We start from the raw sequence: 22,337 nt of genomic DNA, 5'->3' as shown, positions 1-22,337 counted from the left end.
TTTCACTTCCATTCACCATACACCATACACTTACACTTACATTCACCATACACTTTCACTTCCATTCACCATACACTTTCACTTACATACACCATACACTTACACTTCCATTCACCATACACCATACACTTACACTTACATTCACCATACACTTTCACTTCCATTCACCATACACTTTCACTTACATTCACCATACACCATACACTTTCACTTCCATTCACCATACACCATACACTTTCACTTCCATTCACCATACACTTACACTTCCATTCACCATACACTTTCACTTCCATTCACCATACACTTACAATTCCATTCACCATACACTTACACTTCCATTCACCATACACTTTCACTTCCATACACCATACACTTACACTTCCATTCACCATACACTTACACTTCCATACACCATACACTTTCACTTCCATTCACCATACACTTTCACTTCCATTCACCATACACCATACACTTACACTTACATTCACCATACACTTTCACTTACATTCACCATACACTTTCACTTACATTCACCATACACCATACACTTACACTTACATTCACCATACACTTACATTCACTGGAAGCACTTGAAGGTACGAAAGCCTATTAGGGCCATTGCCGGTAAAAGTATATATATATATATATATATATATATATATATATATATATATATATATATATATAAAATATGGAGCCAGAGGAGGAGGGTAATAGTCAGAGAGAAAAAACTCAGAATTTATGAGATTAAAGTGGTTTATTTCAGATCACATCTCTTCGAAGTCCGTATGTTTACAATAATATGGTGATTCTGGGCAAAATTAAAAGTATAAATATTGATCTCAGAGAAGGTTTTTCTCGCAAATGTATGACTTTTAATCGCAATATTACCTGTTTTTACCTACAATCCCCCAAAACATTTGGACCATCATTTTTTTGTTAGTTATCCTTTTGTAACGTTCCTTTCCATTGTCAGACTGTCTTATTAAATTACATATTTGTATTCGTCCTGGCACCGAGAAGTGTTGATGTCCTTCAGAGAGTGAGCTACCTGGAAGTGGTGAAACTGGGTGTGTTTGTGTCGAGCAACAACAACCATAAAAAGACCCAAACAGAGTTCTAAGTGTTGCTGTTCCACCTGGACAGGTGAGAGGGAGGCGGGGGATAAAAGCCGGCCCACATGCAGATCAGGGTTTACAGCTTCTCTTTCTCCCGGACCTGAATACGACTGTGCCAAAGTTCAGCGCTCACAACTCGGGACAATTGAAAGAAGACACTGAACTGAAGTTATCCGGCAGCTTCGGCTTACAGACTGTGAGACCTGAGACAAGCGAAGACAAACACCTGAGACTATTTAGCGGCGGCGGGATGTGAGTATAATACACAGATTTATGTCATCCGGCTTCTGCAATGGTTTACTATAAAGTTAACTTTCAACTTTCCGTCAGTGTGAGAGGTAACAACCATCTCTAACAGCAGTATTTTAAATATTAAAGATGTGTTTAACCGTTCATTTGACTTTGTGGTATAGTTTAGTTATGAAATCTGTAATTTAAGTAAATAAATGTGATTATTAGTGTTGTTTTGAGTCCTCTGCTGCCCGAATCCTCTTCAGAGGCAAATCTTGCTGAAAGGAACATGAAGTTCTTTTCTTTGTTTTAGATAATAAACATTACTGCACTTTGAGGTAATAATTATTTACATTCTGTGGCGATTTCTACTTAAGCTCTTTGGTATTTAACATGTAAAAATCAAGATTTGAGTTTTTTTCCACATTAATGTCACATTAATGGGAGTTTAGTACTAGTACAAATACCAAAGTACTAACACCACACTGTGAAAATACTGTTTCAAGTTGTAATTCCTGCTTCGAAAATATACTTAGGGTTTTTACAAGTATAAAATGTTATTACTCAGCCGTTAGTGTAAAAGCAGGATTTTAGAGTTGTAGTTCGTTGAGGTGGAGCTCAATTTGAACTTTTATGGTCATTTTCATTATGGCTTGATCAGATTATGTTCTTTGTTAATTGACTGATTGTTTTTAAAAAATAATGATAAAAGTTAATCACAAAAACAAAGTGACACCATCATGTTGGTCAATATTGATTTTGCCCAAAGCAACAGTCCAAACGAAATTATTTTGTACGTTATTAGAATTATTTGTACAAAAATGTTAGTGTAGTAAAAAGTGCAGTATTTCTCTCTGAAGTGTAGAAAAAGGAAATACTCAAGCAAATAAAAGTACCTCGAAATTGTACTTAACTACGTTACTTGTGTAAAAGTACCTAGTTGTATGACATGTTATGATGTGAAGCACTTTGAGTCTGCCTTAAAGATCTATACAAATAAAGTTGCATTGCCTAGTTCCATTCCATCATTGGATGTGAATGTCCATCCATCGTCTAACGCTTTATCCTGTATTCAGGGTTGGATGTGAATGTGATTTGTGTTTTTGTTGCCCTGTCGGTCCTTCCATCGGCCAATGCCCTCATGATGACCTCAGACGTGTGTGATCGGAGCGGCATGGCGGCCCGGAAGGCCGAGGTCCAGCGGCGCATCGTGTCCAAGGACGGCCACAACAACGTGCGCATCGACAACGTGGAGGGCATGGTGAAGCTGTACCTGCACGACATCTGGACCACCGTGGTGGACATGAAGTGGCGCTACAAGCTCACGCTGTTCGCCTCCACCTTCGTCATGACGTGGTTCATCTTCGGCGTGGTCTTCTACTTTATCAGCATGGGCAACGGCGACTTCGAGCCCGGCCTGGACGCCAACCACACGGCGTGCGTGGTCAACGTGAAGACCCTCACCGGGGCCTTCCTCTTCTCCCTGGAGTCGCAGACCACCATCGGCTACGGGTTCCGCTACATCTCGGAGGAGTGCCCGCTGGCCATCTTCACCCTGGTGGCCCAGCTCGTCATCACGGGCCTCGCCGAGATCTTCGTCACCGGCGCCTTCCTCGCCAAACTGGCGCGCCCCAAGAAGCGCGCGGAGACCATCAAGTTCAGCCAGTCGGCGGTGGTGTGCCGGCGCCGGGGCCAGCCGTGCCTGATGGTGAGGGTGGCCAACATGAGGAAGAGCCTGCTGATCCAGTGTCAGCTGACGGGCAAGCTGCTGCACTCCAACGTGACGGAGGAGGGCGAGAAGACGCAGGTCCACCAGAGCTCCGTGGACTTCCACATGGACTCCAGCGGGGACTGCCCCTTCCTCATCCTGCCGCTCACCTTCTACCACATGCTGGACGGGAGCAGCCCGCTGGCGGGCCTCAACGCCGACAACCTGCTCACGCGAGACTTCGAGCTCCTCGTGACGCTGAACGCCACCATGGAGTCGACGGCCGCCACGTGCCAGAGCCGCACCTCCTACGTCCCGCAGGAGATCCTGTGGGGCTACGAGTTCAAGCCGGTGCTGTTCTGCACCGCGGGGGGGCGCTACGTGGCCGACTTCAACTTCTTCGACAAGGTGCAGGTGAGCAACGACGCGGCCTTCCTCGGCAACAACACGGAGAAGCTCAAACTGGAGGAGGACTACAAGAAAGACTAGCGGGCGAGCGTGTCGTCACTGCTGCTGTGTGACGTCACGGGGGGGTTTCACAGCAGCCTTGTTGAGATGTCATAGGGTAAAACACAGGTGCAATTAAATAAAAGAGATTTATTGACACTACCAGGGCCTCCTTAGTTCCAGTATGATTTAATCACATTTACAGTGGGACCCCATCCCCCTTTCAACTCAATTCACTTCAATGCAATTTTTAATGCCAAAAATCACACATTTTCCTACCACATCTCTGTCCTTGGAGCCTTTGCATCAGAAGAGGAAAATATCCTTAAAAATGGGAGAAACCTCAGGAAGAGCAACTGAGGAGGAGGGACAGACGTGCAACAGATGTCATGTGTACAGAATAAACAACATAATAATGGCAACACAGTCCCTCTGCATGCTGTAATCAGAGCAGTAATAGCAGTAGTACGAGTAGCCACCAGTAATAACAGCAGTAGTACATATAGTAGAATGATAATGATAATGCAAGCAGTAGTAGCAGCATATTATAAATATGATTAATTATAGCACAGAGACTCTGGGGAGGAGGTCATGTTAATAACATACCTGCATTAATAGGACATAAACGTCACTCCCCCTCATTTAAGATATGACATCAGCCTCCACCACAACAAACAAGCCTACGTTTACTATAATAATAAACTAAATACAGGTGACTCACATGACATCAAATAGCCTTAAGTAAAAAGATGTTGCATACAAACTGTATGTAGGTAATAAATAGATGTGTAAAAACCCTCTACGGAGACGACGGGGTAAGAAATCAGCTGTACATGACGTGATTGCTTGGGACAAATGGAAACGTTGCTTTTTATTAGAATGGATGATGACAGTATGATTCTACACTGGGAGGTACATAAGGGGTTTTGTTTTGTAAATAAAGATTTCGTCATGAAAAAAAAGTTCAAATGAAGTGTTTTTTTATTTTTGTAAAAATGGAAAGTTAATGTCAACGCCAGCGGTGGAAAGTAACCAAGTACTTTTACTGACATTTTGACATACTTCTACCTCAAATCTGCTACTTTCATTTCAAAGCTTTATATCTTTTTAGATAAAGATTTTTAATTAGATTAAATTAGAGTATTTGTAGGCTGTGGTAGCGTTACTTTTACTAAAGTAAAATATCAAATACTTCTTTCACTGATGCCATTCTGGAGCTGGGATGAGCTCCATTCACCACAACTCACTATAGGAACATGTGGTTATAAAGAACGGAGCCATTTGAAGGACAAAACAGGTTCAGCCACCAGTGAGACCTTCTCAGGTTGACTTTAGCTTTTATTGTGGCAACACAATGTGTGTGTAGACAATAGTTCAATCCTAAACACGTGATCTGTTCATCTGACAGAGACAGCAACAGCAGCAACTTTATATATATATAAACACACACTTGTATATGAGATAGTAGATTTGGTTGTTTTCTAGAATTTAAGCTAAATTAATATTTATATTAACACTGTGATATTACTACCCTTACCTTAATAATAGGTGTGCTACACAACTGGCCCTGACACGATCAAGATTTCTAGAATGTTTGACTTTGAAGGGTTCATCCCAGGAAGCGGATGGTACTTTTATTCTGAAGGACTTTGACCGGAAGTCGTGTTGTTGTTGTTGCTGCCAGGCGGAAGACAGACAAACCAGGAGAGTAAAAGATGTTTCAGTAAATAAACGCGTAGTTTCTTATTCTTTATTAACACATCGTAGCCCAGAACCAGATCTTTAAACGCCCGTCTGATGTGAGACGGTCAGAGATGAGCGTCACGTTGGATATTAGACTGAAAAGAGCGAACAAAGTTTACCATGAAGGGGTAAGTAACCAACCACAGTTAGCTTAGTTAGCTAACAACCCGACTCTTGTGTGCTGCTTTGTTAACACGAGCCTTAACTGTCGCAGTGATTAACGTAATTACAATTAAAAGACTGTATTGTATTACGGTAACAGTTAGCTGTATAGTTAGCTAGGGGCGTCTTCCTTTCCGCACGTGACCAGCAGCTGATCTGATTAACGACGTGTAGCGAGAAAATCTGTGCCCGTTAGATTCTGTGCTCCCGGAAGATCACGACAAACAGTTCGACCACAGTAGGCTACTTCATAACTATGCCTTGTTTTGTGTGTGTGTGTGTGTGTGTGTGTGTGTGTGTGTGTGTGTGTGTGTGTGTGTGTGTGTGTATGTTTGTATGTGTGTGTGTGTGTATGTTTGTATGTGTGTGTGTGTGTGTGTGTGTGTGTGTCTGTGTGTGTATGTTTGTATGTATGTGTGTGTGTGTGTGTGTGTGTGTGTGTGTGTGTATATGTTTGTGTGTGTGTGTGTGTGTGCGTGCGCGTGTGTGTGTGTATGTTTGTATGTGTGTGTGTGTGTGTGTGTGTCTGTGTGTGTGTATGTTTGTATGTATGTGTGTGTGTGTGTGTGTGTGTATATGTTTGTATGTATGTGTGTGTGTATGTTTGTATGTGTGTGTGTGTGTTTTTGTATGTATGTGTGTGTGTGTGTGTGTGTATATGTTTGTATGTGTGTGTGTGTGTGTGTGTGTGTGTATATGTTTGTATGTATGTGTGTGTGTGTGTGTGTGTGTGTGCGCAGGAAGTGGTGGCCGGTGTCATCTTGCTGGTGTGTAAGGAGGCGCTGCAGCACCACGGCATCTCTCTGAGCATGGAGGGGCTGGTGAACCTGCAGCTCAGCTCCAAGAGCGTCGGTGTCTTCGAGGCTTTTTACAACTCTGTCAAGGTGAACTAACAGTCAGTCTGAAGGTCTGCCGGCTAAAAGGAAACTTTCCGAATAACTTTAATCAAACCTCACTGATTCTCACACAGAAACCAGATTAATAGACCTAAACGCAGAAAAGTAAAGCAGCTCATGTTTTTCTGGGATTTACATCTATTGTCAACTTTGTGTACTGTTTTACTTTTATTTTTTTCATGTTTTATATACACTTTTTTGACATGGACCCATGAGTCTAAAGAATAATAAAGTTAAATTGAATTTACACCAATGCATCATATCCTATAAAATCATCGGTAGAACTTTGTATCTCTAAGAAGAAAACCAGCCGTTTTCAGCTTTAGTGATGTTTGCTAATCTGACCTTCCTGCTCGCGTGTTTGCAGCCTATCCAGCTGATCAGCAGTAACATCGAGGTTTCCAAGGCAGGAAAGATCCCAGCCGGCCGGACCGAGATCCCCTTTGAGTTCCCTCTGAACACCAAAGGCAACAAGGTGCTGTATGAGACCTACCACGGCGTCTTCGTCAACATTCAAGTGAGTTGGGGACGTCATGCTGAATCTGCTTCCACAAGAGCTCACGAACAACTACCTGATAATGAGCATTGTTAATCCACTCAAATAATAAGAAAAAAACATGTTTAAGTAGTGTAACATTACAGAAGTCCAGCAGAGGATTTCTGAGAGACAACATCAAAATAAGAGGAAGACAGGGGACGGGCTTAAACACTCAGATATAAATACGCAGGAAGCTAAACGCTAAATACAAAGACTCTCCTGAAAGCTTTAAGGCGAGATCACCAACTCCCTATATTCCGTTTTTATGTATTTGATAATTCACACAGTTAAATATTAAAATAGTTGTACATTTGAAATAAATGATTTCCTGTCAGTAAACCACCCTGTCTTCTCCTCAGTACACCCTCCGCTGTGACATGAAGCGCCCCCTGCTGGCCAAAGACCTGAGCAGGAACTGTGAGTTCATCGTGCACTGCCAGGTGAGTGAGACACGTATCCTTTAGATAAATATACCCGTACGCTGTGGTGACGTTTGACCGTTTAAAGCTGCTTTTTGTATGTGCACATCGCTACAAACTAATTTCATGCTCCGTTTGATTTTCAGCCCCAGAAAGCAAAAGTTGTCCCCACCCCGGTCAACTTCACCATCACTCCAGAAACCTTGCAGAACACCCGTGAGGTGAGAAAAATGTAATAAATATTTAGTTTTTTTCAAGGAATGGTTCACTCCTAAACAATCTAAATTGTATTTAGTGTGCTTAAGAGTGGCGTTAAGGAGAGCGGAGTAGGGACGATGTAGAATTTAATCTGGATCACAATAATGTGGTAGAGAAGTTGAAAATAGATTTTTTAAAATACAGGTTTAAAAACCCTTTCTCATGGTGACTTGAGTACTATACACAATTCTTCACTTTTGGTGAACTATTCTGGTGGTGAACTATTAACTGATCTGTACTGAGAGGATGAACTTTCTGTCCTCAGAGGAGTTTGCTGCCAAAGTTTCTAGTCAGAGGCAACTTAGACGCCACCAACTGTGTGATCAGCCAGCCGTTGACCGGCGAGGTGATGGTGGAGACCTCGGACGTCCCCATAAAGAGTATTGAACTACAGCTGGTGCGGGTGGAGACCTGTGGTGAGTTCACGCTGCGATAACATGACCGCGATTGGATTTCAGTTTTTTTCTAAATGTCCGTCTCAACCGTCCAGGCTGTGCCGAAGGTTACGCCAGAGACGCCACGGAGATCCAGAACATCCAGATAACTGAGGGCGATATCTGCCACGGCCTCCAGATCCCCATCTACATGGTGTTCCCCAGGCTCTTCACCTGCCCCACGCTGGAGACCACCAACTTCAAAGTCGGTCAGTGAAGCCCCCAGTCTGCCTTCAGTCCTGACTCCACTGGTTTCACTGGTGAAACTTCAAAAACGGGTCGTAAATAGTGGAAGACTCAAGCAAACTTCTTGCATTCAAAATCTTAACAGAGTTCAGTATTAGGATCTAATTTCCAGTACTTTATAACCTGCAGGATATTTATACATTAATATATATTGATATGGGTTTATGCAGGGTCTTTTAAGTAGTACATTTTAAAGGCCATTTTCTGAGGTATTCAATTTTGTAGCTTGTTTTCAATGTTTTTAAGATTTAAGTTATATGCTGAAGTGGAATTTATTTATGGAAATCCTGCACATATTTTATTGACTTTTTATTGTTTATTTTTGTGACAAACTAATATACTCGGATGTTTTGTGCCGTCAAGTGAAAGTGACGTTTTTTTATGAAAATCTTTACATAACATACAATGCAATGACATTTATATGATGTCTTATAAAAACAATACACTGACATTTTTATGCCACCTGAAATATTTTTTTTTGACTTATGATTTTTTTATGAAATCATGCGTAAAGAACTTTTTGATGATTGCTATTTTGCTTTGATTGCTAGTATTAGTACACTGTTCATGGGACGTCCCCAATAACCTCTGTCTTAACAATAAACATACTCATAAATGACAAGGAGTTTTGACCCCTTAAGACCTTTTCCCTTCTGTAACATTTATATCCCGTCATCTGAAAAGGATTATTATCTATTTACTGTTTTTGTGACGTACGTTTTTTTTCTGTCTTTTTCAGAGTTTGAAGTCAACGTTGTCATCATACTTCATGATGATCACCTGATCACGGAAAACTTTCCTCTAAAGCTGTGCAGAGTTTAAGTCGGACAAGTTCAAGGACTTCGATGCTCCCTACAATACACAGGACTTTTTGCATAATGCAACATTCCTCTAATAATGTTAATTATCAGACGTTAAACCAACCAGATTTTGTCATTAATGAATATGACCTAAAGTGTTTGTTATATTTAATAAATGTCACATTTTTGAAAATCGAAGTCAAAGTCTTTGAAACTAAAACTCCTCATAATAAAAATAACAATAATGCATTTTCAGATTTTAAACAGCTTTTCTCTGTCAGATGTGTGTCAAACTCAAGATGTTTTTAGTCATACAAGAACCATAAAAGTTATAATATATTGTTAACTTCCAGTCATCCCAGAACACAGCACATAGACACTGACGCAGATTATACATTTCATTACAAAACTTGGTTTTCAAGAATGGAGATAATTGCAGACAGGCAAGGCGGATGTTGAGCGTTCCTGGGTGAATCCGGTAGCTGGACTGACGGGGATCGGGAGCTGGGTTTGGCGGCTGACAGAGTGAGAAGGCAGGCAGGAGATTGGGAATCCAGAACAGCTGACAGGCAGGCGCAGATCTGAGCACAAGGAAATGGATGATTTACTCTTGACATAAAAGAGCCACGAAAAAAAGTAATGAAAGAAAGTTAGTATAGCATGTCGAAAAAGTATTTTAGAAAGTCAAGAAAAAAGTAATGAAAAAAAGTCTGTATAGTATGTCGAAAAAAAAGTTACGAAAAAAAGTCAGTATAGCATGTCGAAAAAAGTAATGAAAAAAGTAACAAAAAAAGTAATGGAAAAATAGTCATGAAAAAAAAGTAATGAAAAAAAGTAGGTATAGCATGTAGTAAAAAGTCAAAGTGACGAAAAAAGTAATGGAAAAAAAGTAATGAAAAAGTAACAAAAAGTAATGACAAAAAAGTAATGAAAAAAGTACTGAAAAAACGTTATGAAAAAAAAAGTAATGAAAAAAAGTTTTTAAAAAAGTCAGTAAAGTATGTTGAAAAAAGTCACAAAAAAAAGTCAGTATAGCATGTCGAAAAAAGTCATGAAAAAAAAAGTCATGAAAAAAGTCACAAAAAAGTCAGTATAGTATGTTGAAAAAAGTCACCAAAAAAAGTCAGTATAGTATGTTGAAAAAAGTCACCAAAAAAAAGTCAGTATAGTATGTTGAAAAAAGTCACCAAAAAAAGTCAGTATAGTATGTTGAAAAAAGTCAGTATAGTATGTTGAAAAAAGTCACCAAAAAAAGTCCGAAAAAAAAGTCAGTATAGTATGTTGAAAAAAGTCACCAAAAAAAGTCAGAAAAAAAAGTCAGTATAGTATGTTGAAAAAAGTAATGAAAAAAAGTAATGGAAAAAGTATTGAAAAGTCACCAAAAGAAGTAATGAAAAAAAAGTTATGAAAAAAAGTCAGTATAGCATGTCGAAAAAAAGTCATGAAAAGTCATGAAAAAAAAGTATGAAAAAAGTACTGAAAAAACGTTATGAAAAAAGTCTGTATAGTATGTTGAAAAAAGTCAAAAATAAGTTGGTATAGCATGTCAAAGTAATCGGGGAAAAAAAGTTATGAAAAAAGTATTGGAAAAAAAAATTATGAAAAAAGTCACCAAAAGAAAGTCAGTATAGTATGTTGAAAAAAGTCACCAAAAAAAGTCAGTATAGTATGTTGAAAAAAGTAATGAAAAAAAGTCAGTATAGTATGTTGAAAAAAGTCACCAAAAAAAGTCAGTATAGTATGTTGAAAAAAGTCAGTATAGTATGTTGAAAAAAGTCACCAAAAAAGTCCGAAAAAAAAGTCAGTATAGTATGTTGAAAAAAGTCACCAAAAAAAGTCAGAAAAAAAAGTCAGTATAGTATGTTGAAAAAAGTAATGAAAAAAAGTAATGGAAAAAGTATTGAAAAGTCACCAAAAGAAGTAATGAAAAAAAAGTTATGAAAAAAAGTCAGTATAGCATGTCGAAAAAAAGTCATGAAAAGTCATGAAAAAAAAGTATGAAAAAAGTACTGAAAAAACGTTATGAAAAAAGTCTGTATAGTATGTTGAAAAAAGTCAAAAATAAGTTGGTATAGCATGTCAAAGTAATCGGGGAAAAAAAGTTATGAAAAAAGTATTGGAAAAAAAAATTATGAAAAAAGTCACCAAAAGAAAGTCAGTATAGTATGTTGAAAAAAGTCACCAAAAAAAGTCAGTATAGTATGTTGAAAAAAGTAATGAAAAAAAGTCAGTATAGTATGTTGAAAAAAGTCACCAAAAAAAGTCAGTATAGTATGTTGAAAAAAGTCAGTATAGTATGTTGAAAAAAGTCACCAAAAAAGTCCGAAAAAAAAGTCAGTATAGTATGTTGAAAAAAGTCACCAAAAAAAGTCAGAAAAAAAAGTCAGTATAGTATGTTGAAAAAAGTAATGAAAAAAAGTAATGGAAAAAGTATTGAAAAGTCACCAAAAGAAGTAATGAAAAAAAAGTTATGAAAAAAAGTCAGTATAGCATGTCGAAAAAAAGTCATGAAAAGTCATGAAAAAAAAGTATGAAAAAAGTACTGAAAAAACGTTATGAAAAAAAAAGTTATGAAAAAAGTCTGTATAGTATGTTGAAAAAAGTCAAAAATAAGTTGGTATAGCATGTCAAAGTAATCGGGGAAAAAAAGTTATGAAAAAAGTATTGGAAAAAAAAATTATGAAAAAAGTCACCAAAAGAAAGTCAGTATAGTATGTTGAAAAAAGTCACCAAAAAAAGTCAGTATAGTATGTTGAAAAAAGTAATGAAAAAAGTAATGGAAAAAAGTATTGAAAAGTCACCAAAAGAAGTAATGAAAAAAAAGTTATGAAAAAAAGTCAGTATAGTATGTTGAAAAAAGTCACAAAAAAAAGTCAGTATAGTATGTTGAAAAAAGTAATGAAAAAAGTAATGGAAAAAAGTATTGAAAAGTCACCAAAAGAAGTAATGAAAAAAAAGTTGTGAAAAAAAGTCAGTATAGTATGTTGAAAAAAGTCACAAAAATAAGTCAGTATAGCATGTCAAAGTAATGAAAAAAAGTCATGAAAAAAGTAACCAAAAAAAGTCAGTAAAGTATGTTGAAAAAAGTCACACAAAAAAGTCAGCATAGCATGTCGAAAAAAGTAATGAAAAAAAGTTATGAAAAAAAAGTCATGAAAAAAGTCACCAAAAAAGTCAGTATAGTATGTTGAAAAAAGTCAGTATAGTATGTTGAAAAAAGTCACCAAAAAAAGTCAGTATAGTATGTTGAAAAAAGTCACCAAAAAAAGTCAGTATAGTATGTTGAAAAAAGTAATGAAAAAAAGTAATGAAAAAAGTCAGTATAGTATGTTGAAAAAAGTCACAAAAATAAGTCAGTATAGCATGTCAAAGTAATGAAAAAAAGTCAGGGAAAAAAAGTTATGAAAAAAGTATTGGAAAAAAAAATTATGAAAAAAAGTCACCAAAAAAAAGTCAGTATAGTATGTGGAAAAAAGTCACCAAAAAAAGTCAGTATAGTATGTTGAAAAAAGTAATGAAAAAAGTAATGGAAAAAAGTATTGAAAAGTCACCAAAAGAAATAATGAAAAAAAAGTTGTGAAAAAAAGTCAGTATAGTATGTTGAAAAAAGTCACAAAAATAAGTCAGTATAGCATGTCAAAGTAATGAAAAAAAGTCATGAAAAAAGTAACCAAAAAAAGTCAGTAAAGTATGTTGAAAAAAGTCACAAAAAAAAGTCAGTATAGCATGTCAAAGTAATGAAAAAAAGTCAGGGAAAAAAAGTCATGAAAAAAGTCACCAAAAAAGTCAGTATAGTATGTTGAAAAAAGTCAGTATAGTATGTTGAAAAAAGTCACCAAAAAAAGTCAGTATAGTATGTTGAAAAAAGTAATGAAAAAAAGTTATGAAAAAAAAGTAATGAAAAAAGTCACCAAAAAAGTCAGTATAGTATGTTGAAAAAAGTCAGTATAGTATGTTGAAAAAAGTCACCAAAAAAAGTCAGTATAGTATGTTGAAAAAAGTCACCAAAAAAAGTCAGTATAGTATGTTGAAAAAAGTAATGAAAAAAAGTAATGAAAAAAAGTAATGAAAAAAGTCAGTATAGTATGTTGAAAAAAGTCACAAAAATAAGTCAGTATAGCATGTCAAAGTAATGAAAAAAAGTCAGGGAAAAAAAGTTATGAAAAAAGTATTGGAAAAAAAAAGTATGAAAAAAGTCACAAAAAAAAAATCAGTATAGTATGTTGAAAAAAGTCACCAAAAAAAGTCAGTATAGTATGTTGAAAAAAGTCACCAAAAAAAAGTCAGTATAGTATGTTGAAAAAAGTCACCAAAAAAAGTCAGTATAGTATGTTGAAAAAAGTCACCAAAAAAAGTCAGTATAGTATGTTGAAAAAAGTCAGTATAGTATGTTGAAAAAAGTCACCAAAAAAAGCCAGAAAAAAAAGTATAGCATGTCGAAAAAAGTCATGAAAAAAATTCATGGTGCGCAGGTGGCAGGGTGGTTAGAGTGCATGCCATGTACGAACGTACGCACATACGCAGCTGACCCCGGTTCGAATCCTGGGCGGAGGTCCTTTGCTGCATGTCACACCCCCTCTCTCCTATGTTTCCGATCTGTCCACCTCTAATAAATGGCGTCCATGTCTTTAAAAAAAAAAGTCAGTATAGCATGTCGAAAAAGTATTTAAAAAAGTCCATATAGTATGTCGAAAAAAGTCACCAAAAATAGTCATGAAAAAAAGTCAGTATAGCATGTTGAAAAAGTCATGAAAAAAGTCACCAAAAAAAGTCATGAAAAAAAGTCAGTATAGCATGTCGAAAAAGTATTTTAAAAAGTCCATATAGTATGTCGAAAAAAGTCACCAAAAATAGTCATGAAAAAAAGTCAGTATAGCATGTTGAAAAAGTCATGAAAAAAGTCACCAAAAAAAGTCAGTATAGCATGTTGAAAAAAATCAGTAGTGTTGTCATAGTCATGAACCAGTCGGCATTGTTTTTGTAGCGGTCCACAGAGAACGGTTCAACGTCCATTCTACACTGATTCTGTGGGTTTTTTGCTTCCTCACGTTTCCTCACAGCGGCTCACCTGTTTCAAACTTGCTGTAAGTGCCGTTGTCAAGCGTGATTCTGCCGCCTGAGCAGAAAGCCAGTCCTCGCTCTCTCCATCTGCAATCACATGTGACCATTCAGTTCAAACTTGCTGTATCTTGCTCACTGCTCATCAGTGTTCCATGTATATTGACTCAAGTACCGTTGCGTTTACTGGCCCCTCTAACTGACTATTTCAACTCAGGACTTGCAGCAGAGTATTAAGTAGTACTTCTGAATACTTCCTTTTAAAGTGCATGTGTGTGATTCACCGGTGAAAGATGAAGATGAGGATGATGAGCAGGAGGGACACCAGGTCAGTGAGAATCCACATCAGGTTGTACTCGTCTGGACTCTGAGACACACAAAACAAATCTTTGTTCATATATCTTCAAATATGTTATTTCACTCTTAAATTAAAATTCTCCTCCTTTAACAACCCAACAGTATACACAACGTATTTAAATGCAACATACACAGTACAGCAGTGATATCAATGCAAAATTTTACTGCTCTGGATGTTTTTAACTCCTTTATATAATGTTGAGTAATTTTTGTAACTTCAGGCCGACTTTGAGTGTTGGAAAAAAATAATACCCGAGGAACACCTTCTCAAAGAAATGAGAAAAAAACATAACATGACAAAAACACACTGGGTTGTAAATGTATCACTGTGAGCTGTAATAATAAAATAATCATCACTGCCTGCCATTATTAATCTAAATGTCATGTTTGCTTTTACCGACTCAGGGTTGTTTCTAAGTTAATAATAATATTTTATGTACCTATGTGAATTCTTGGACATATTTTGCTGTAAAAATAACTACGTTTGTGTTTTTTTTATTTTATTTTATATAACAATTGTGCAATACCTCAGCAGCTCACTAGATGGTGCTCTGGAACCATCGAGGCAACTTTAATAATAATAATAATCTACAGAAATCCACGAGATCACCTTGTGTTTGGACCTTCTCTGTGAGAGTCATATATGATAATGCATTTCCAGCTGATCCAAGTGGCTTTTTAAAGAGTTTATTTAGCTTAAAGGAGAAATAAAGAAATAAAGACTTCAAGCCTCAGTTTAGATGGTTTTCACTGGACATAAAAAACAAATCTGTAAACTAACTAGTACAGTATTTACCTCTGAGATATAGTGGATTAGAAGTATAAATAAGAAAGAAAATGGAAATCCCTTAAATGATGTACTTGAGTGGCATACTTGGTAAAAGTACACGGTGTTGCTTGTTACCATGAGGAAGAGGGGGGAGCTCATGGTGCTGAGGAGCTGGGGGGCGTTGGTGGTCACCGACTGGACTCCAGAACACCAGGCCAGGGAGAAGAGCCACGGCTGGCTGATCACATACAGGTTGGTGGTGATGTTCGCCGCGGCGTACTCACTGCACATCACAGAGAAAAGTCATGATGCATTAAGATAGATACATACACACACACACACACACACACACACACACACACACACACACACACCTGGTGAGCCTGGTGGACATGGAGCTGTAGTGCAGGTTGAGTTTGACGATGTGGTTGCTCTGGAGCTCCTCTAGAGGGAGCCGAGTGCCTGATGTCTGCTGGAGCTCGGGATCGATTTCCTGGACCAGAGCTCGCAGGTCGGGTGGCAGCCACAGCACCTGGTGAGTGAGCATCCAGCACGTGCACACGCACACGTGCACACACACACACACACACACACACAAATGAATTGACTCTGAAAACCATGAGTGCTTTCTAGTCCTGAGATAACATTTGCTGTGATATGACACTAGAAATAAAATTGGATATGTGTTATTGATCGGGCGCTGCGGCTGATCATACTGATCTGACTCCAGTTTCCCACTGGAGTCAACAGAGATGACTGATTAAACTGTGTATTATTTGAGTTGACTTTCACGTCCACTTGGTGGAGCATCCTAACCTGGAATCAAACGGGGACGCCTCACCTGTGAGGAGTGAATGGAGGACTCGTTCTGGATGACCTCCAGCGTGCGTTGGATCCAGGTGTCCCTGTACGGGTGACCTCTGGGCGGGCGGTAGAGGTCAAAGATCACCAGTTTGCCTCTGTGAGCTGCCAGCTGGAGGAAGGCCTGCAGGCTGCAGACAGGCTGCTTCCCTGCCTGCAGTCGGTCCTCCGCTCGCAGGGAGCCGGCTGTACCAAACGGATTGTGCTGGAAAGGGACACAGATCAATACTTAATCAATACTGGGATGTGACACGCAGGCCAACATGTTCTTCATTAACTACCACGTGTCAGCTGCACGCACAGTGGACAGCTGATATCCACCAATAATTTCACTAAAGTAATGAAAAGTATTTTCTTTGTCATTTCCCAGTTTGTACCACCATCCAAAATAAACTCAGTACAACAAAGTACTGCAGTATATTTCCTACTGTGTGAGACTCACCGAGAGGAACCAGGCGCCGGCGTTCAGGCTCTCCAGCTCGGCCCAGGTGAACATGGCAGCCGGGTCGCCGGTCCGGTTGGGGAAAACCTGGTGGATGTTGGTGGTCCGTCGGAGGGTGTGGTCGTGCATCAGGAAGGGCACCCCATCGACGCTACAACCCCGACCACGAGGTGAAATACACACATACTAAAGTACTCCTCATATTAAGTATAGTCTCAAAAGTACAGACATTCAGATACAGGTACACAGATAATTCTGTTCAAAAAGACTCAAGTAAAAGTGGAAATGTACTCAAAGTAAAATGACAGTTCTGATTTTTTTTTGCAAGGCTAACTGAATCTGGCATCCTATTAATAAGGAGTAGAAAGTACTATATCTGTTCTAAAAGTAGATTCCCAGCCTTCCTGTGGACAACCAGGCTGACAGCTGACTGACCTGATGGTCACATCTGTCTCCAGGCCGTCACTTCCTGCTTCCACTGCCTTTTCGAAGGACATCAGAGTGTTTTCTGGCGCGAGCTGCGAAAAGGATTTACCCGTGATAATCCACTACAAGCTGCTTGTAATAAAAGTTGATTTTTAATTTGATTTATTGATAGACAGAAACTGTATCTGCAGCTATATTGATAATCGACTGCTTCATACTTCCTCTCGGTTTTTGCTTCTCAATGACTCAAAGCATCATGGGAAACGCGGCTGAGCTCACCATGGGTGCTCCTCTGTGGCCGATGAGGGCTGGTGCGGGCCCCAGGGCCCCGACCTCTTTGATACAAGGAGAATACAGACCGAGCGGCACCAGGTAGAGGGCGGACAAGACGGACAGGTATGCCCCGACGATCAAACCCCGCCTTACTGACACACAAACACGACTTTTAAATCATGTGACCTTATCTGGACGTGACGAGCAAACCGTTCAGCTCACCTCTGCTGTTCATGCGGAAGAAATGCAAGGCTATCGGCCAAGCCAGCGCCGTCATCAGTAAGACTCCGCCCACATGGAGATAAGGTGCAGTCACCTGCAGTCGCGATACAAAACAAAGACGGCATCAGGAGTAGAAACCACCCTGAGAGGAGGCGAAGAAGGCTGATGGAGGAGGAGGACGAGGAAGAAGAGGAGGACGAGGAGGGTCACCTGGAAGGAAAGCAGCAAAGTGGTCCACTCCTTACTCCACAGGTCCGATAAGACGGCGGTGGCTGCGATGGAGAAAGTGAGACTCACCAGGATCCCAATCTGATAAACAAAAAACATGACATCCATCCACAATCAGTTTTACAAATAATTTACAACGTAAATACATGTTCCAGGTCCATTTGTACAACGGCGTATTAGGGCCAGAGTAGGTGAAAAAAAAGGAGCCAGGGGGAAGAGGGCCAATATTCCAAGAAATATTGCGAACTTAAAGTAGTACATTTATGAAAACCTGGGATACTCAAATCCCGCACAACGGCCCTTTAAGAAAACTACTTGATTACACTGGCCCTTTAAGAACACCACTTGATTACACTGGCCCTTTAAGAACACCACTTGATTACACTGGCCCTTTAAGAACACCACTTGATTACACTGGCCCTTTAAGAACACCACTTGATTACACTGGCCCTTTAAAGACACCACTTGATTACACTGGCCCTTTAAGAACACCACTTGATTACACTGGCCCTTTAAGAACACCACTTGATTACACTGGCCCTTTAAGAACACCACTTGATTACACTATCCCTTTAAGAACACTACTTCATTAAATGTAATTTGTTATTCTCTGAACTTTGACCATCATCATCTCAGCATGGATGTGGAACTGTGAGGGAGAAGCCGTTACCTTGTGACTCCAGTGCAGATGAAGCTTCTGGCCTTCGGACAACAAACACACAGCCAGCAGCTGCACACGAGATGAAAAACACACAATCAAACACAAATCTAATGGGTGGTAAACAGGATCCGGGATCAGTGCTGTGTGTCTGCCTCACCATGAGCACAGTGACGTAGGTGAAGAAGCCTGCAGCGATGACCAGCAGCACCACGGACCAAGGAAACCAGAAGCCCAAGTTCCCAAAGTTAAACCTGCACAGGAAGACACGATTCAGGCAAGTTAAAATACAGAGAGGCTGTTGGAGATTTAAACCAGACAATACAACTAGATACACAGTCTGAAATGCAGAGAGAAGACAGAAGGTTTTCATTCCTTTGGAGTGTCTTATTGGTCAACTGTTAACTGTGTCTGTTTCATGCCGTTTTTCTGAGGGTTTAGTATAAGAAGATGTAGAAGACGACTAATGTTGCATATTCTTAAATTAAACTTCTTTATTTAAATGAAATTGTATTTGCTTATTTAATTTCATTTAATTCATTTATGAGAAAAAAACTTATATTATTTATTTTATAATCTCAAAAATCTCAAAATATTTTCTGAGATTTAAGTGGTACATTTATGAGAAAATTAGAATAAAGTCATGCATTTTTTAGGAAGAAACCCTCACTTGCCGTGTATGATGCGTGCAGTGGATGACCTAATGAATTTATACTTTGCAATCAGAATGATCCATAAGGAACTACATCTACGGGCACTTCCAAAGGGATTTGTAGTCCAGCGGGACACCTGCAGACGTAACCAGCGACATCCTTCATCTGTCCACTGCGTTGGACTTCCTGATGCTCAACAACAAGCTATGACCTCATCCCGAACGCTACGAGGTTTTCTCCTGAACAGTCAACCCACCAGTCAAAGTCGTTGTAGTCGTTCTCGGCTTGTCCCCAGAAGTAGAGAAACACCAGCGTCAAGCAGAAAGCCGCCACGAGCAGAGCGAAGCTGACACCTTCCAGCTGTGGACACATGAAACACATTAAACCTTTAACAAACAGCATGTTCTTTAAATAAACAGCTCACGTGGTCATGTATGTGCACAGAAAAATATAAAACAGTAAAAGTGATCAGAGGTGGGAAGTTACAAAAAATACTTTGTTAATGTACAGAAGTACGTATTAATATGACGCAAGATTCAGTTAACCTTACCAAAAAACAGGCAGTAGAAATGTCCTTCATAGGGGTACTTTTTACTTTCTACTTAGAGTACATTTCAGAGCCTGTATTTTTCAGAGTCTTCTACCAGAGTCCTGTATCTCTTGTACTTCTACCTGAGTATTAGAATGTCTGTACTTTAAATACATTTTGCTGATAATACCTCTGTAGTTTCTCTCCAATATTAAAAGGCAGGATTTGTACTTGTAATGGAGCATTCCTGCGTTGTAGTATTACCAATTAAAAGCTTTGAAATATTATTAAATTTTAATCTCTTTCTGAACCAGTGTTGGATTCCTAACTCTTCATGGGTGACCTTTAGGGTCATCATGTCGGGTCTCGTGGTCTGACCTTGTTGCAGCAGCAGTCTCCCGGCCGAGTGCAGCTCCTGTCGTAGCGTCTCCACCGGCAGCCGTACAGACCGGACAGACACCACACGAAGGGCCGGTGCTCGCGGCGCCGCAGCAGCTCGGCACGAAGCTGCAGCCGGGACAACGTGGACGCCATCGTTCACACGACCTCCATCCTGACCTCTGGAACACCACAGTGTTGGAATGTGACCTGTACTTAAGTACACATTTGAAATGTACTTGTACTACACTTTACATGCGACTTACTTCTACTCCACTACATCTCTTGTACTTTTTACCCCCTACATTTGTTACTTGTGTTACACACATCAATATTTCTGCACACAAAATGTACAAAGCAAACTACCCAAATATTTATACAAGTAGAGCTAAAACCATTAGTTGATTATTGGGATTATAATTAGTAACCCAATCCGATTAATCCATAATGTAACAAATTAGTTAATAGCTCAAAAATGAGCACAGAATACAAGAGTAAATTCCTGATTTTTACATAAATAAGTAATAATAATATAATAGTTTAATTGTGAGAAGATTTTTCTGCATCAAGTAATTTACTGATTATGCTTAAATATTTTAACTTAAATAAATGCAGTATTTTTAGTGCGGTATTGGTACTTTTACGTAAGTAAATTATATGAATACTTTCTCCTACACTATGGAGGCATTATACTTTTATACAAAATATAAGTTATAAATAAATACACATGCTTGAATTATGACAGGTTTGAGTCACATTACTATGCAGACTTAAAACATAGCAAAAAAAAATCCAATCCTAAATTCTTTAAATCTATTATTACAAGCCTCATTTCCAAAAGTCTCAGCAGGAAATCTGTGGCTAAACTAAAAGTTGAGTTATTGTAAACTATTGTGAGTTTGTTCCATTGGGCAGGAAATCAACAGAAATGTCTCCGTGGCTACAGTGAAGTCTCAGATTGACCCTGACCCTGACCCCACTTGGCAGGTCTTGGGCAACTCAGGTGTGTTTTTTTAGGTCATTATCTTTGCTGGAGAACAAAGGGCAACTCTGCCTGTTGTAAATCTCCTTGAGCGTCTATTAAATTATACTTTTATTACAATTAAAATAAAATGTGCAGATAAATGATACGCATTAACATACACAATTATATTGCTAGTGTTTGTGATTTGACCCGTCTCGAAAAAAAATATAAACTCATGATTTACACCAATAAACTTGGTGTTTACATTCAAATACGCAAATATAAAATACATTATGTATGCGTAACAGCACTCTTTGCAGTCTGAGCAAAACAAAGCTGTCAGTTGTGTGAAAATGTATAACTTAGCAGAAAAAATCTATCCAATAGGCGAATCGGCATAAACAGAACAACGTTTGATATGAACGCCTCGTCGCTGTGTCGGTAAATTCTGCACACATGTCAAACTAATTATAATCAAAATGTGCAGATCCGCATTAATTCATGTTTTGTATGTGAGCCGAATTAAAGTGTGCATCCTAATCATTCATAGCAATGGTTAATTATGTATATCAGCTGTCCGCTCCGGCCAGAAAGCACGATAACAACAAACTGGCGCGTTTTTATAATGAAGTCTGGCGATTAACGCAACATAAAGAGGAGAACGGGACCGCCGAGATGTGCGCAGAGATAACGGTTAAAGCATTAAACTACACGTATGACGACATACCTTCCCTCCAGGTAAAACCTCGGGTTCGGTTCCCGTTGAAGAGGCAGAGAAGAAGCCGCAGTGCGTCCGTTCTTCCTCGGGTACCGATGAGGAGAAGTGGCCTCGGATGAGGAGGTTGAGTCGAGCTGACCAGAGTTACCTACACGGGTACCGGAAGCTAAATGCTCAAAAACATATATAGCACCGCATTTGTTTTTTTAACTTATTCTTTATATTTGCCAATTATAATAGGGCATAACGCGTTATCATCAACGGCGACGGACCTCGTGACAATACAGCATTCTGTTGTGAATGTTGACTTAAACTACACCCCAACAACAGGGGAACGGAGGTTTATTTTGAAAAGCGTCGCGGAAATGAACCTTCTGCAAATTCTGTGCTGCTTCACCCAAGTTCCTGTTGATGCCCGACACACCTGTAGCCATAACGGCAGCATCAGGTGACTGGTTTACACACACATTCATATTAATGGTAAATGTATTAATTTATCAAATCAATTCCCATTAAAAGGCTGTTTATTATCAATGTTGCTTACATAAAAAAAAAAATATTACTGTAATTCACTAAAATAAATAAAGTATACAGACACGTTATAGAAAGCCTGGCTAAGAGGAACTATAATAGCCTACTTGGTCATTTATTATTGTATTAATAGTCACGTAATAATAATGCTATTAATAATAAAGTAAACCCTTGAAGATCTGTGATTATGGAGTGAAACAAATTACAAATCAGAGAGCGCTACCGAGCAACATAAAGCCTTCATAAAGACTGAAGCTCTTCACCAAAACA

General features: G+C 38.9%; 3 protein-coding genes across 3 annotated transcripts; 2 read left to right on the top strand and 1 right to left on the bottom strand.

The window, feature by feature from the left end:
* Positions 1-1,171: 1,171 nt before the first annotated feature.
* Positions 1,172-4,465, top strand: kcnj15 (potassium inwardly rectifying channel subfamily J member 15). Its single transcript, XM_084029010.1, has 2 exons — positions 1,172-1,370; positions 2,504-4,465. The coding sequence occupies exon 2, from the start codon at positions 2,524-2,526 to the stop codon at positions 3,544-3,546; it is 1,023 nt and encodes a 340-aa protein (XP_083885136.1). The 5' UTR covers positions 1,172-1,370; positions 2,504-2,523; the 3' UTR covers positions 3,547-4,465.
* A 712-nt stretch (positions 4,466-5,177) lies between these two features.
* Positions 5,178-9,165, top strand: vps26c (VPS26 endosomal protein sorting factor C). Its single transcript, XM_084029681.1, has 8 exons — positions 5,178-5,375; positions 6,150-6,293; positions 6,673-6,822; positions 7,203-7,283; positions 7,409-7,483; positions 7,786-7,936; positions 8,011-8,163; positions 8,940-9,165. Exons 1-8 carry the CDS (start codon positions 5,319-5,321, stop codon positions 9,020-9,022), a joined length of 894 nt encoding a protein of 297 aa, XP_083885807.1. The 5' UTR covers positions 5,178-5,318; the 3' UTR covers positions 9,023-9,165.
* A 72-nt stretch (positions 9,166-9,237) lies between these two features.
* LOC311026255 (glycerophosphodiester phosphodiesterase domain-containing protein 5-like) lies at positions 9,238-21,665 on the bottom strand. Its single transcript, XM_084029669.1, has 16 exons — positions 21,546-21,665; positions 19,855-20,036; positions 19,204-19,307; positions 18,455-18,548; positions 18,307-18,366; positions 17,619-17,717; positions 17,409-17,502; positions 17,193-17,338; positions 16,923-17,005; positions 16,488-16,638; positions 16,026-16,250; positions 15,559-15,716; positions 15,320-15,467; positions 14,343-14,425; positions 14,069-14,148; positions 9,238-9,581 (listed from the first exon to the last, which is right to left on the bottom strand). Exons 2-16 carry the CDS (start codon positions 20,008-20,010, stop codon positions 9,418-9,420), a joined length of 1,845 nt encoding a protein of 614 aa, XP_083885795.1. The 5' UTR covers positions 20,011-20,036; positions 21,546-21,665; the 3' UTR covers positions 9,238-9,417.
* Positions 21,666-22,337: the final 672 nt, after the last annotated feature.

The sequence above is a fragment of the Eutrigla gurnardus genome (genome assembly GCF_963514095.1).
Source record: "Eutrigla gurnardus genome assembly, chromosome: 15".
NCBI lineage: Eukaryota > Metazoa > Chordata > Actinopteri > Perciformes > Triglidae > Eutrigla > Eutrigla gurnardus.
The sequence above is the reverse complement of the archived record's forward strand: the minus strand, read 5'-3'. Positions and strand labels throughout refer to the sequence as shown.